General features: G+C 43.5%; 1 protein-coding gene across 10 annotated transcripts in view; it reads left to right on the plus strand.

The window, feature by feature from the left end:
• Positions 1-10,831, plus strand: part of TBC1D19 (TBC1 domain family member 19) — a 93,307-nt gene extending 82,476 nt beyond the window's left edge. For 7 of the 10 annotated variants that reach the window (XM_085858796.1, XM_085858799.1, XM_085858797.1 and 4 more), the window contains 3 exons: positions 3,635-3,750; positions 6,560-6,630; positions 10,536-10,831. In XM_085858796.1, coding sequence (XP_085714922.1) covers positions 3,635-3,750; positions 6,560-6,630; positions 10,536-10,613 — 265 coding nt within the window. In that variant the 3' untranslated portion in view covers positions 10,614-10,831. Of the gene's footprint in view, positions 1-2,390; positions 2,533-3,634; positions 3,751-6,559; positions 6,631-10,293 lie in introns of those variants that run through there. The other 3 variants (XM_085858798.1, XR_015052160.1, XR_015052159.1) reach the window with 3 other exon arrangements.
• Positions 10,832-14,478: the final 3,647 nt, after the last annotated feature.

Genomic DNA, 14,478 nt, shown 5'->3' on the forward strand with positions numbered 1-14,478 from the left:
TATATATATATATATATATATATATATATATACTGTATATATCTTCAAATATAATCTATCTAATCTTCTATGTAATCTAAACTATTAATACCTTATAAAGAGGACATTGTTACTCTATTTCTGCATTATGATGGGTGATTGACCATTCCAACCCGTTGATTTCAGTATTTGGTATTTCATTGTAGACATTGCACAGTTTAAGTAGCTTGCTTTCAAGTCGGCCAAGGGGAGGGAGGTGGGGTGTTTCCCCCTCACCAACCCCCTTCGGCTATACGCGCTAATCTCCTGAACGGTGAAAGATAGAAGGAAACCTCTGGAACAAAAAATGTTGGGACGGGCCCTGGGAAGGTTTTCGGCTTGATGGCGAGGCCCTTCGGCCAGGGGGGGGGTGTTTCCCCCTCACCAACCCCCTTAGGCTATGACTGCCGTGGCCAAATGGGGAACTAATACTGGGCTCGCGTCAGACCTATGTACAGAAGATTAAATTCATTCAAAAAGAACCTTGGGAATGCCGAGTGCATTCAACAAATATATATATATATATATATATATATATATATATATATATATATATATATATATATATATATATATATATATATATATATATATATATATATATATATATATACACAGGATGTCCCAAAAAAATATACAACTTTTAAAATGCTTCGTTTGATCCTAAAAAAGCAGTAATTTTGTCACTAATGCTTCATTTCTTGTTGCAGAGACCCTGAAGTTTATTTTGATACCAAGCAAGCGCCAGAAAAATGCCAAGACTGACCGTACAACAACGGACGAAAATTGTTGAACTTTGGCACCAGACGAAAAGTGTCATACAGGTGCAACGTCTTTACTCGATACATTTCGGTATCCACTTACGCCATGCACCAAACTTTCGGACAATAAAGTGCACCATCGCAAAGTTTACAAATGTGGGAACCATCTGTGACCTTCACAAGGGTCACAGTGGTCGGAAGAGGACAAGTCGTAGTGAAGAAAATTTGGAAATGGTGAGACAGGCGGTCGTTCAGAGTCCAAAAAAATTGATTCGACGATTTTCTGCCGAGACAAACATTCATAAGAGCACCGTTCAGAGGATCCTTCGCCAAGACATTCATGCCTTTCCATACAAAATTCATACGGAAAGAGTGCTTACTGATCAACAGAAACGCAAACGACGAGACTTTGCAAATTGGTTCTCAGGAAAGTTGGAGGAAGATGCAGACTTCCTCAAAAAACTTCACATGATGGATGAATGCCATGTTCACTTGTCCGGGGAGGTAAACGAGCAAAACTTTCGGTACTGGGGAACTGAAAATCCTGGTAATGCATCAACTGAACTGGTGCCTCGATCTGTTCTCAAAGTCACCATGTGGGTGACAGTTGGTTGGTATGGGATAATTGGTCCATACTTCTTTGAAGATGACCAGGGACGCACTTGCATGGTAAACCAGAGGAACTATCGCGAAATGATTCAGGAATTCTATCTGCCTGAGCTACGTACTCAGGCCTGTAGGAGAAACAACCTGATCCAGATGAGAACCCAGTGATTCTAGCAGGATGTGGCACCGCCCATACAGCCAGAGCAACAAGGCGTTTTCTCAACCAACATTTTGAGGGCCGCTTTATCTCCCTCTATGAAGACGTTGAGTGGCCACCGTATTCCCCTGACCTTACTCCTCCAAACTTCTTCTTGTGGGGGTATCTCAAGGACAGGATCTATGGAAACCCTAGGCCTCAGACTCTTGATCAGCTGAAGGAAAACATCCACCGAGAAATCCAGAGCATTCCTCAGGAAACGTTTCCCAAAGTGATGGAGAACATGACAACGCGTTTGCAGGCAGTGATCGGACATTGGTACAATAAACTTCAACCTTTCAGCTTTCTATCCAGCCATATATCTTTTTTTAAAATATATGTTATGACCATCCTCTTTGCAAATGAAAAGTTGTATGTTTTTTTGGGACACCCTGTATATGATAGATATATATATATATATATATATATATATATATATATATATATATATATATATATATATATATATATATATATATATATATATATATATATATATATTCACGGACCCCGCATATTCGTGGTTCTTAAAATGTGACCTGCTTCTATATTCATCGCCCTGTGCTTCCTATATCCGTGGTTTTTGTGGTTGCAAAAACCATCTCCCACCAGCCGTGCAAAAAGCACCTCTATGTGTGCATAAACCATCCCCCACCACCGTCCCCCACAAACAATGGTCACACCACCCACCCTTCCTCTGTCTACCCACAACCCTTGCACAGCAACTTACATGCAGCATTTCCTGAGTCTCATTCTTTCTTTTCATCCTGTTGCCATGACCTGCTAATCCTAACCCACATCCCCTTCAGCACCCTCACCTACATCCCCTTCGGTGCATGACTCATCATCATCACCCTCACCTGCGTCCTCTTCAGGGAGTTCACTGGATTCCAACTCATCAGCATCATCATCATCACATCAAGTCGCGTCGTATCTTCAAAATTGCAAACAGTACCTGTTGTTTTTTTAATTTGTAATTATTTTTAATGAAACTGTAATAATGTGCATTCATGTTGGTAAAAATTTTTCAGGAATGTATCCACCACTAATGTCAGGGTCTTACTGTGTATATCAAGCCTGGTGTTGGCTTAGTGGTTAGGGTGGTGGCTTTGGATCCCAGGGTCCTGCGTTCAAGTCCCGTTGGCTGCTGAATTAATACACCAGGTGGTTGACTCAGCCTGTCATCCTTCTGAGGTCGGCAAAATGAGTACCAGTGTACTGGTAAGGGGGACACTGCATCAGCGGCATAGCCGTGTCCCAACCAATGATGCAACCAGCAGCTACAGGCTGCACTCAATAGAGAGAGACTGCATATCTTATTACTGTACATATAATATTATATATATCATATATATTTTGGCCTGTCTGTTTGTCTGTCATGTTGTAACTTGAGAACAGACTAACAGATTTCAATAAATCGAACTACGGTGGATTCAGGGATCTCCCAGGAAGATTTGTGATGATTTTTTTTTTTAATGTCTTTTTTACATTATTTTTTTTTTATGGGTATATGGGCACACATGGTGAAACTGCAAACACCAACTTGCAACGCTGGTTATCCCCACACTCCCAGGAATCCTTTTTCTTCTTGCCCTATTGATTGGCCATCACAGCAAAGATTGGTATTTCCGTCAGCGAAACGACGGGTCTTGTATTCGAGTGTGTATATATATAATATTCATCATCACACCATTTGAAAGCCTTTATCCCTGAGCAGGGGTCAGCTTTTTGTGGGCTCCAATCATGGTACCCTTTCTTGTAGCAATGTTTTTTTTTTACGGCCGGATGCCCTTCCTGATGCCAACCCTTCAGTCGCCTTTGACCCTGCAGGGATAATTACCAGTATCCTGGTGCTCATTTCGCCGACCTTCAGATGGATGACAGGCTGCGTCAACCCCCCTGATGCTAACTCAGCAGCCAGCAGGGCTCGAACTCAGGACCGCAAGGATCCCAAGCCACCAACTTAACCACTAAGCCACACCAGGCTCATATAAATATATAATATTGATAGTCACTTACATCTATTAAAATGGCTTTTAACTGTGCCCTACAGGCTGCGGATTGCTTTCAAGTGGCTTGTGAGGGCTTTCTCTGGATACCTGGCCACTGACCAGGTGCTTCTTTTGTGGGATCGAATGCTAGGATTTGGTTCTACACAAATCCTTGCAGGTAGGTGACCCTTAACAAATATGGTGGGTTTCCATAACTCTTTAAAACAAATGCTCAACCTTTTTTTCCTATTTCCAGAATTTTAAGTCAACACTTAAATACATTGAAACTACACCAGGCGTAGTGGCGTGCGCCTGTAATCTGGCTACTCGGAGGCTTGGGCTGGAGGATCGCTTGAGGACGGGTGCTCTGCGCTGGGCCGCGCTATGAGAGGGTATAGGGCAGCCCGGAATCATGGGGAAACCCAATCCTTATCCCTGTGTCGTAAGAAGTGACCAGGGTTGCGTCAGGAAGGGCATCCGGCATAAAACCTATGCCAAATCATTATGCGGATCATTTCGGATGATCCGCTGTGGCGACCCCTAACGGGAGCAGCCGAAAGATGAACAACAACAACAACAACAACAACAACACTTAAATACATTGAAACTGTCATTCTGGTGTTTCACATGCAGAGTGATTCATCAATGCATGTGCCGTCCCTCGGATGGACATTAAACTAGGTGTTCCATCTGCCAGTATTAATTGGGTGACGTTAAAGATTCCACGGTGTCCTTCAAGAAGAGTAGGCGAGCTATCACCAGCACGATGACCAAATTAAAATTCCTGCCATAACCTTAGTCAAACATCAGGCCAGGACAGCCGTTTGTGAAAGACTTGGGCCAAGCTTCCCCCGGCCAACCTCAAAATAATTTGGGAATACTTGTGTCCGTTGAAGAAGAAGAAGAAGAAGAAGAAGAAGAAGAAGAAGAAGAAGAAGAAGAAGAAGAAGAAGAAGAAGAAGAAGAAGAAGAAGAAGAAGAAGAAGAAGAAGAAGAAGAAGAAGAAGAAGAAGAAGAAGAAGAAGAAGAAGAAGAAGAAGAAGAAGAACTGGAAGACAAATACATTGAAAAAGTTTTCTTAATCTGTTTCACAAGGATTGATCAATTGCTGCACTCTGTTAAAATAACTCACAAACGTTTCCAATTCAAGCATCATAACTCATTTTCTTCACAGGTTTGTACAAAGTGATGATGAATATCTAAAGTTGAGTAACTTTTTATTTTTAACACGTGTAAATTGAAGACAAAATATTCAAGTATTTTGCAGATTTAATTCCCAATGGAAGTGTGTTGAGGTAATGAAATTTTCTTTTGTTGTATATAATAGTGTGCTGATATTGTGTATACTATATACTATGTACAAGATGGCCAAATCATCTTTTACATGTCAGACTGTTAAATTAGTACATACAGTACTATAAAATAACCTTGTACAACCATTCGGAAATCGAAAAGCATGTCGACGCACGTGGCACGGTCATGGTGATGCTCAACTTCTTGTGCTCACCAATCAAATCATCAGTTCATAAAAAGTTGGAAAACTATTACATAATTATGAAAGGCAGTTTTTTTTTTTTACCAACTTTTTGCTTTTCATCATCTAAAGTCTTTCGTTTGACTGTCCATGATGTCATTTTGAGTTTTTGCTGTTCCGTAGTTAACCGTATTTAGTCAAACCCCCAAAATAAGTGAAATCTTTGGTATTTACAATGTGTGATATGTTAAATATTTAAGAAACTGTAAGCAGATGAGAGTTGTGTTTATAGCTATGGATGTAATCATTTCGCCCTTTTTTTTTCGGACAAGGTCTATGGAAGATTAATACAGCACCGTACTGTATACAGAAATGCTGTTTGTGGAATCAAGTGGACATCTAATGAATAGGGGGCAATTTCGATGAAGGGACAGGTTTACCTATTTTGAGCGGGTATGCATAATAGGGAACAGGTAGACAATATTGTCAAGCTATGAGAAAAGATCCCAGATCGTCACGTGCATGTATAGAACATTGTGGTGAATTGCTAACTTGAAGTACTGTTCGAAGGATAGGATTGGACAGATGCAAGGACGCTGTTTCAGAGACGGGATCATGAGATGGAGGAAGGGGTAAAAGTGAATGGCAAGCTTTGAACACACAAATGAGGCATGCGCTATTTGTTGAATACTTACGATAGTGTGAGGTGGATGCAGAGAGTAGGAGATGTGATACTGGATGAAACAAAACAGAAACCATGAACCATTTTGCACTGTGAAAAGAGAAGAACCTTTTCCAGGGTTGCAATGTGGAATGGAGCGAGGCCCAGTCTGAAGGGTAAACCCATACACCATTGCATGGTGCAGGTAGGCATGTTAAGTGAGTTAGCACCTGGCTTTGGAACCCATTTAGATAACATGGTTTAACCAGAACAAATAAGGGTTGGATTGGGGCTCTTAGAAAGGATTAAACTTCTTCCCCAGGACCTTGTTCATAAAAGTAAATCAGAGATTTAACCAGACATTGTTTATGAATTAACAGAGTGAGAATGTGAAGCTGACTTGGTTTTATCGTCAAATTCCAGGTAACAAACCAGCTTATGTGAGTCTCGAGATCACCTGAGAGGCATATAGCGACTGCCTGTCAGCCACTTTTGTGTGGGAGAGGATTGAACCACAAAATGTAATGCGAGAGTTGTCTGGTGAAGCAAACACCAAGCATATTGGTCTGATAATGCTGCTTGGAGGATCAGCAACTTCAAAAGGGATATCTTAAGAATAGTTGTCTGAGTGATAGACCATTTGTGTTAGCTGAGAAAATAATCCATCCAGGTGTGAGGAGGGTCACGTATGCTGTTGATGGAAAGCTCAACAGGAAGTGTCACCTGGAAGGTTTGTATTTTTGTCCATATTATACTCTCTTGGCTGATGTCTGCAATGATTCGTTGATGGCATCTTTATGTGATTTGCACAGTTTAAATTTTCTGCTCATCCCAAAATGGCTGCTTCCCCAGTGCTGGCAGCTGCAGTGTTTATACTACGAGCCGAAAACCTCATGGAGAGTTCAAATCTGCTCACAGCGGAGGTGAGATGGTTTTTAAATGGATACTTTGATCGAATTGTTCAATTTCTTTTTAATCATTGAGCTTTTCTTTTCAAACGATCATGTGTTGAAAATGTCAAGAGAAATCTAACCATTGGGAATCGCAAAATCCTCCCTTTAAAGATTTATCTGCAGTAATTGCTCAATTTTTATGAATTTCAGCATCTCACCTAAGGGGCTGTTCAGACTTATCAATATTTTAACAATCACCCACCCCCGCTGGGTTTTATCAAACTCGATGCTGGTGTCGCCGGAGTTAAGACTCTGCAAGATGGCCTGAATGTGGAGGCTTTAATTTAAATTACATTATGTTGAATGGCAGCTCGGGAAAAGGTTATAATCTTCAATTTGCTTACACATGCCGAAAACCAAAATCGCATGTGCTGGCTGGAAAGTTACCTGCTCACGGGCAAGCAATCGTTGATCCCACAACTACAGGAAAAACTAGAGTTCAGAGAACACCTTACCCCATACATACAGTCTTGAGAAAAAGGACATGTGAAGAATCTTTTCAACTCTTGCTTTGTATGTCCGAGCACAATATATTTCCTATGAGCCACCATTTTGTGTGAATCTCAATATTCCCCAATGCTGAGAGCGCAAGCAGCATATTTGTTTGGTCAAGATGGTGTAAAATGATATAATATTTTGTGCAAGTACTGCTAAACTGGAGGATTTTGAAAGTGCCAACAAGGCTACTTGTGTTCTGCAGTATTCAAATATGTAATTCAATCGAAACTAGAAGGGCACTCGGTAGAGCGCATACCTCCGCCAGGCTGATTAGTTTACGTATTGTTTCCCACTGATAGGCCGGATCTGGATTTGGACCTGAACTAAAATTGAATGAGCTTGTTCTTATCACCTAACCAACTCATCCACCAAATTTCGTCCAAATCCGTCCACAACTTTTTGAGATATCCTGCGATATGAGATATCCAATCACTCAATGGTGAAGAATCACTTCAAAAATTCTAGGATCTGGATTCAGATCTTCACCAAAATCGAATCAATTCTTCCTTGTTACATACCCAACTGGCTCAGCAAGTTTCGTCTGAATCCATCTGCAACTTTTTGAAACATCCTGCTAGATGTCATTTTTGGCCCTATCTCCCAATGGTGAAGAATCACTTTTAAAATTCTCAGATCCAGATCCGGATTCGGATCTTCACCCAAATCTAATCATTTTGTCTTTGTCACATACCCAAACTCTCCACAAAATATTATCTAAATCCATCAACAACTTTTTGATATATTTTGTTCGCAAACAAACAAACAGACAGACGGGGCTGAAAACATAACCTCCTTCCACCTTCGGTGGTTGACGTAATAAAATTAAGATTTATAGTCTGGGGAAAAAAAAAATTTGGAAGTCTACTGCCATTGATGCAGCATTTTTTACACCACCTTATTTTACATTACTTGCATTAGTTTGTCGTTACTGTTGTTTGTGTCCTTTATGACGTCCTTAAAAATGGTAAGTTTCCTGTTTGGAATGATTTTAAATTTTGTTTAACTGTCATACAGGCAGACAGAATATAATATTATCTCACTGCTCTCCACACATGTGATTGGGTCAAAATGAGTGTCAAAGTACTGTTAAACTGCAGGTGTGTTTTCTGATTCATGTTCGGATTCGTCTTCAAAATTTAACACTCAATTGAAATTAAGTTTTTACTCGATCATAAACTGATGTTTCGAGAGACACAGACAGACAGAAGTGAACCAATTGCTTAACCCTACTTTGTGCTTCACATGGGTGGGGTAATAAATAATGACTTTTAATTAAATGTGTATCACAAACCGGGGCGGAAGCACGCAAAACAACAACAGTTGCAGAAATAGATGTGACGAAGAAGAGGATATCCCAATCAGAAAATAAAATACACTTAATATAAACTATAAAGATCTCGGTCGATTCTCAACTTAATGACACGCAATCTCTCAAGAGGCAGTCACACACAGAAAGTTGGTTGGAAGAGGGGGTGGAGGACGAGGATCTAAACAACCCCGATAACGCTCTGATAGAGAGTCCTTGGTGAGGGCTTCCATGGAGATAAGAGGCTGTAAGAGAATGCACACTTTCCTCGCTCTCTGAATTCCCGCTCAAACTTGACATTCCCAGCTCTTCAGCTGAACTTTCTCCTCCGAAACTCGATTTAAAACTATACATACTATGACGTCATCGGGCATGTCCATTAGTTGCCCGGCTTGAGTGCACCATCGATTAGTCTGATTCAAATGAGAAGTGTGTGGTACTCGGTGCAAAGACCGTTAGTTGTGAGGCCGGTGATGAGAAAGGAAAAATTGTATTAAACAAATAAATAAATGAGAAAAAAATTACATTTGATATTGAAAAATACAAAGGGTTGAAATGGAGACAAGGCCCTTCTAAACACTATCTTGGCAGATCTAAATTGGGGTTCACAATACATCTACTCTAAATATGCAACTATGACACTATACAACTAATCAGATATTTAACTATCCATTGGGACCCATACTCTGTGCAGAGCATTGGTGCTGCCGAAGCAGTCTCCTTGGCTATTGGGTACGATCCTGGACAGGTCACCACTCCAATACAGGATACCAGTAAGGTGGTACTCATTTTGCCAACCTCGGAAGGATGACAGGCAGAGTCAACCCCACCTGGTATTAATTCAACAGTCGAGTGGGATCCCAAGCCCACCACTCCAGCGATTAAGCCAACACCAGGCATATTTAACCCTTTAACCTAACCATTAAAGGTCCACAGGATCAGAAAATAATGCTTGGTTTCATGAATAGATATGGCTTCACTTAACACTTAATTGTTTTTTGTTTTTTTGAATAAAAATCTTGAAAGGAAAAGATTTTATTGTTATTTGGTGACCTTTTACGCTCAATTGGCCCCGCCCCCCAAAAAACGTTTGATTGGCTCCGTCCCTCCTACGACGTCATCTTCACCTCGGGTTCATACATGTATGGTCTAACAGCATCTTCGACATCATGATTTTGACTGTCGTCATAGTGTGGGGATTCTTGATCAAAAATGTTATAAAAATGAAATGCATGTGTTTATACAAATCTCTGACTCGTCCACCCTATTACTCCATCCATGTCTCTTTCCATGCAGTGAGTGCCCTTCCTTCCCCCTACTCTTATCTCTTCCCATACATCTTTCCTTTCTCTCCACACTTTGCTATCCCACTTTTCTCTATCCTCTCATCCTCCATTCTCACATTTTTCTCGGCTTGTACTTCCTGATACTTCTGCCAAAAGTAGATGGCCAGTTTAATTGCCATCATATAATTTTTCTGCCTTTTTTTATTCTCAGCAAAAACATTTGCTTTCTGACGATTGTTGCAACGATCCTTTCCTGCTGATATGCTTGACCTGCATTAGTCTATTGTTAATCAATTTGGCCCACAGGTAACCAAATTAATTTAAACATGTCAAAGTCTGTGGGGGCTGGCAGGATGGCCTTGAGGTATGCACACTCCCCTCAAAGCTATCAATTCTGGGTTTGAATCCCGAATCAGCCATAAGCTGTCATCTCAATGTTTCATGGGCAGGGTTATTCATCAATGTGTGTATGTCCCTCGGATGAACGTAAAAACGGGCGTCCTGTCTGCCAGCATTAATTGGTCGATGTTAAATATCCCACAGTATCCCTCGTGAAGAGAAGGCGAGCTATGGTCGACACCATGAACAAATTACAAATTTCTGCCACGACTACTTAATCGAGGGTCAGGCTTGACCAGCCACTTCGTGAAAGACTAACATGGGAATCATCTTGACCGTTAACGAAGCATTACCTCTGTGGGAACAGACACTTGCACACATCCACATGCCCATCTCGGTCATTCATGGTGTTGATTTGTGGATAGCTGCGGTTCTATGTTCCACAGGCTGTTGTTGCTGACCTTTCAACCATAAAGGTGGTCCCTCTGCTGCAGCTGCTGCTATTTGCTCCTGACACACCATGAATCAGCGACCCTGTTGGACTGTTGGAGTTTTACTTTTGACATGGTCACCCTCCTTCTTAATTTCAGCAAATGCACTGTCAGTGTTTGAAGCAGAAACTAATTTTATTTTATCAATAATATGGATTCATATACTACATCAACAAAGCCAAAGCCTCTTCTTGAAAAAGTTCAACATCACAGTTGCAAAAACACAAGAATAAAGTCAAACCACATCCAAAGTATTTGTGCTGTGTTTTAATGGGATAAAAGGTTGCACTCAATTATTGCATTCTCCAATAGTGTAGCAGCAATGAGACGAGGCGGATCGTAAGTGCTACGATATTAGCGTTCAGTTTGGACAAAGGACGGGGCTCATGGAAGAGCAGGATGGCAGTGAAAAGCCAACAAAATATACTGGGATTGGGGAACATACAGATAGACATGATTAACATGAGTAAATAAAAAGTGGGGGGCAAGGTTAGTGAGAACAAACAAGCTTGTGTTGGACATGAGATGGAAATGACCTGTCAACTTGAAATATTGGGGAGGCCTTCAGTGGACGGAGGACCAGCACAAGAGAAAATGACGCCCCAGGCAAAGGGCATCTTCAGCGCCACCCTCTCCAGTTGTTCAAATATATATATATATATATATATATATATATATATATATATATATATATATATATACATACATACATACATACATACATATATTGTTGCGAGTTCGCGCCCGCCGGCGTGCGGACGGCCACGTAACTCGAATCGCGGCACGTCGCCCACCGGACGGACAATTCTGTCGTGACCCTCTCGGAACAATGCCGGGAGCTAGTCACGGGTGGGGGTTTAACCCCACCACGACCGTGCCAATTGCCCACCCACGCAGGATAGGGTCGCTCGCCAAATTCGATCTACCTAAGTACCTGCGCGGATGGTCGACTGGGCGATCGTACCACATCACAGGCCGACTCCGGACACGAACCGCTTAAGCGGTCTGTTCCGTGCTACAGTGATAACCGAGCGGTGTTATCATCGGCCTTGACGGTTCCGATTAATTACCGGGATGTTGCACCCACTACGAACCCCTTTCCGTGATGCAAGATGGAGGGTCAATAAAAAAGGAAAAGAGACGAAGCAGAGCGGGAACAGTTCAACAAGCAAGTATTTTATTTACACGCACACACAGACAAGTACGTATTTGCAGTCATACAGTAATGCACATAAAGCAATTAAAACAAAAGGAACGATGCAGAGCTACAACCGAATACGCGTACACACGGCAACACTTAAAACAATTCTACTTGAGCCAGACTGGCGCCACCCACGGACATTCACACAAAACCCCAAAGAAAAGAAAGAAAGAAGTCGCGACTTCCCTTTTATGGCTGGTGAGTCCCTCTCCCGCGACCGTCAGCGTGGTCGCGCCGGGCGCTGACCTCTCTCGTGGCCAGCGAACCATCTCCGGCACTCCCCGTCCGGACACGCAGGTCCACCCCACCACTGGCGCTCCTGCGTCTCTCGTCCGTGCCTTCGTGACAGGGCCGCTCTCCAAGGCACGGGCGCAGGACCTCTTCCCGAAGACCAACTCTCCACAAAAACCAACTGAAGACCAACCAGACCACCAGCCAAGACGAAGAGGAAGAGACGGAAGAGGAAGCACTGGCGCGCCCGCCCGTGTCCGTCTTTTATCGCGCGGGGCTCCGCCCTTCGCCCCGCCCCGTTCTCGGCTCCACCTTCCTTCGAGAGGGTTCCCGAAAAGGGCGTTCCCTCACGCTTTCCCTCCACCCCGCCCCGTGCGGGGGCTGGGGAGTCAGTTTTTGGCTCTGGGCCAGATAATTATTCCCCCAAAAAGAGGCCCCTCCTTTACATGAGCTCTGACCTTTGGCCTGCATCGCCCCTCCTCCACTCCAAAGCGCGGGGAAGTCAAACGGAAGGAACAGGCGGGGAAACCTGCGCATCCTCGCAGTTCCCTCCTTGGCGCCTTTGTTTGCCGTTCGGAAGCGGACGTAGTGGCGAAGATGTAGTAGCGTAGATGGTGGAGGTGGCGTGGTTGCAGTGTGGTTGGCGCTGTGATGGGGATGGCGTGGTTGTTGAAATGTTGTGTGTTTGAAATAAAAGATAGAAAAAGAAAAATGACTGACTCAAAGCGTCGCAGCCCGGATGGATCACATAAATTCCCTCTATACAACGGGTTTGGGCTAACTACACATGTACCTATGAAGATATCTCACCTGAGGGCCCTTTATGGTGTAATGCGAATTGCCACAGCCGTAACTATATATATATATATATATATATATATATATATATATATATATATATATATATATATATATATATATATATATATATATATATATATATATATATATATATATATATATATATAGATAGATATTGTTACGAATCTACCGTCCACCCAGCGTGCGAACGACCGCTTTTGACTAATAGCAGCCGCACGCCCACCGGACAAGCAATTCAGTCGTGACTTTCTGGAACAACGCCAGAAACCAGTCACAGGTGGGTTCTTAACCCCACCACGGCCTAGTCCGTATTCTACCCGCGTGCGACAGGGTAAATGGCCGAATATCGATATACCTAAGTATTTGCACGAGTAACCTACTGAGAGACCGTACCTCGGCGAAGGCCTGCTTGGACATGAACCGCTTAAGCGGTTCGTTCCGTTCTGGGATAACCGAGCGGGGTATTATCGCCAGACCTCGCCAGACCCAATTCTTTTATCGGTTTTCAAAAACCAACGACCATTCCGAAATGCAATACGGTGGTTCAGTATGGGAAAATGACACGACGAATGGGTTCACATTCAACAAGGCACATTTATTTACACACATGCACATATACAGCCATGCAGGTATGCAAAAACACGCATGCAGTCATGCAACCAAACAAGCAATGTGCGGGACGGGCACAAAACACGAGCAAGGACCAAGAGTTACCACCGTCTATTAGTTATTATCAATGTACACTTAACAGTTTCGACTTAGCGGGACACGGCGCCCCAACATTCATTCAAAAGAAAAGCAAGAAAGACCCCCTCATAGACAAGGGAGTCAGACTCGGCCCGTGGGCCTTTATAACGTGGGACTTTGGTGACCGAAAGGGCCCCACGAGACCGTTGCAGGTTACCTGCACCCTCGTGGTGCCTTGATGGGGCGAGTCGCGACGTCCCGTCCCTACAGCAGCTAGCGTAGCCGCGATTGAGCTCGGGCCTTCCGCGTGGCAGGCAAGCTCTCTCCGGCTCTCCCCACACGAACGCGCAGGTTCGCGCAACACAGCAGGGCTGCGCCTCCAGCCCGCGTCTCCTTCGCGACGCCCGGACCTCCACCGACTGACTGTTCCAAGCTCCCACTCTGACACGGGCCCAGACCTCCACACAGCTCCTTGGCTTCTCCAGACTCTCCGAACCCCGACAGACACACTCCGAACCCCCACAGAGACTCGGTTCTCTCCACACAGCTCCGCTCTTACGACACACACACCTTGCTGCATTCAGCGCTCGCTTTCATTCCCCCTCCTTCCTCGCCCCGCCCTCTTTCCAGCTCCTGCGGGAAACTTCCAGAAGAGGGGCGTTTCCCTCGTGGGTCGGGGTTTTTCGTAACAATCATCCTGGTAGCACTTCTCTATTCTCCCTCCACTCGCCCCTCCCCCATCCCAAAGCGCGGGAAAGTAAGAGGAAAAATCCGTGCGTTATCGGAACGCCTTCTTCTTTCTCCATGACAGAGACGGTTTTCGATGCGGAGAGAGTTGTAGCGTGGGTGTGGAGAAGGTGATTGGTGGTGTGGTTGTTGTAATTGTGGCGTGGTTGGCGTGGGGTGGTGGTCGTGAGGGTGGTGTGGTTGGGTGCTTGTAAAAAGGTAGTTGGTGGT

Source organism: Eptatretus burgeri, chromosome 16 (assembly GCF_056783735.1).
Source record: "Eptatretus burgeri isolate ZD-2024b chromosome 16, Ebu_testis_v1, whole genome shotgun sequence".
Classification (NCBI taxonomy): Eukaryota; Metazoa; Chordata; class Myxini; order Myxiniformes; family Myxinidae; genus Eptatretus; species Eptatretus burgeri.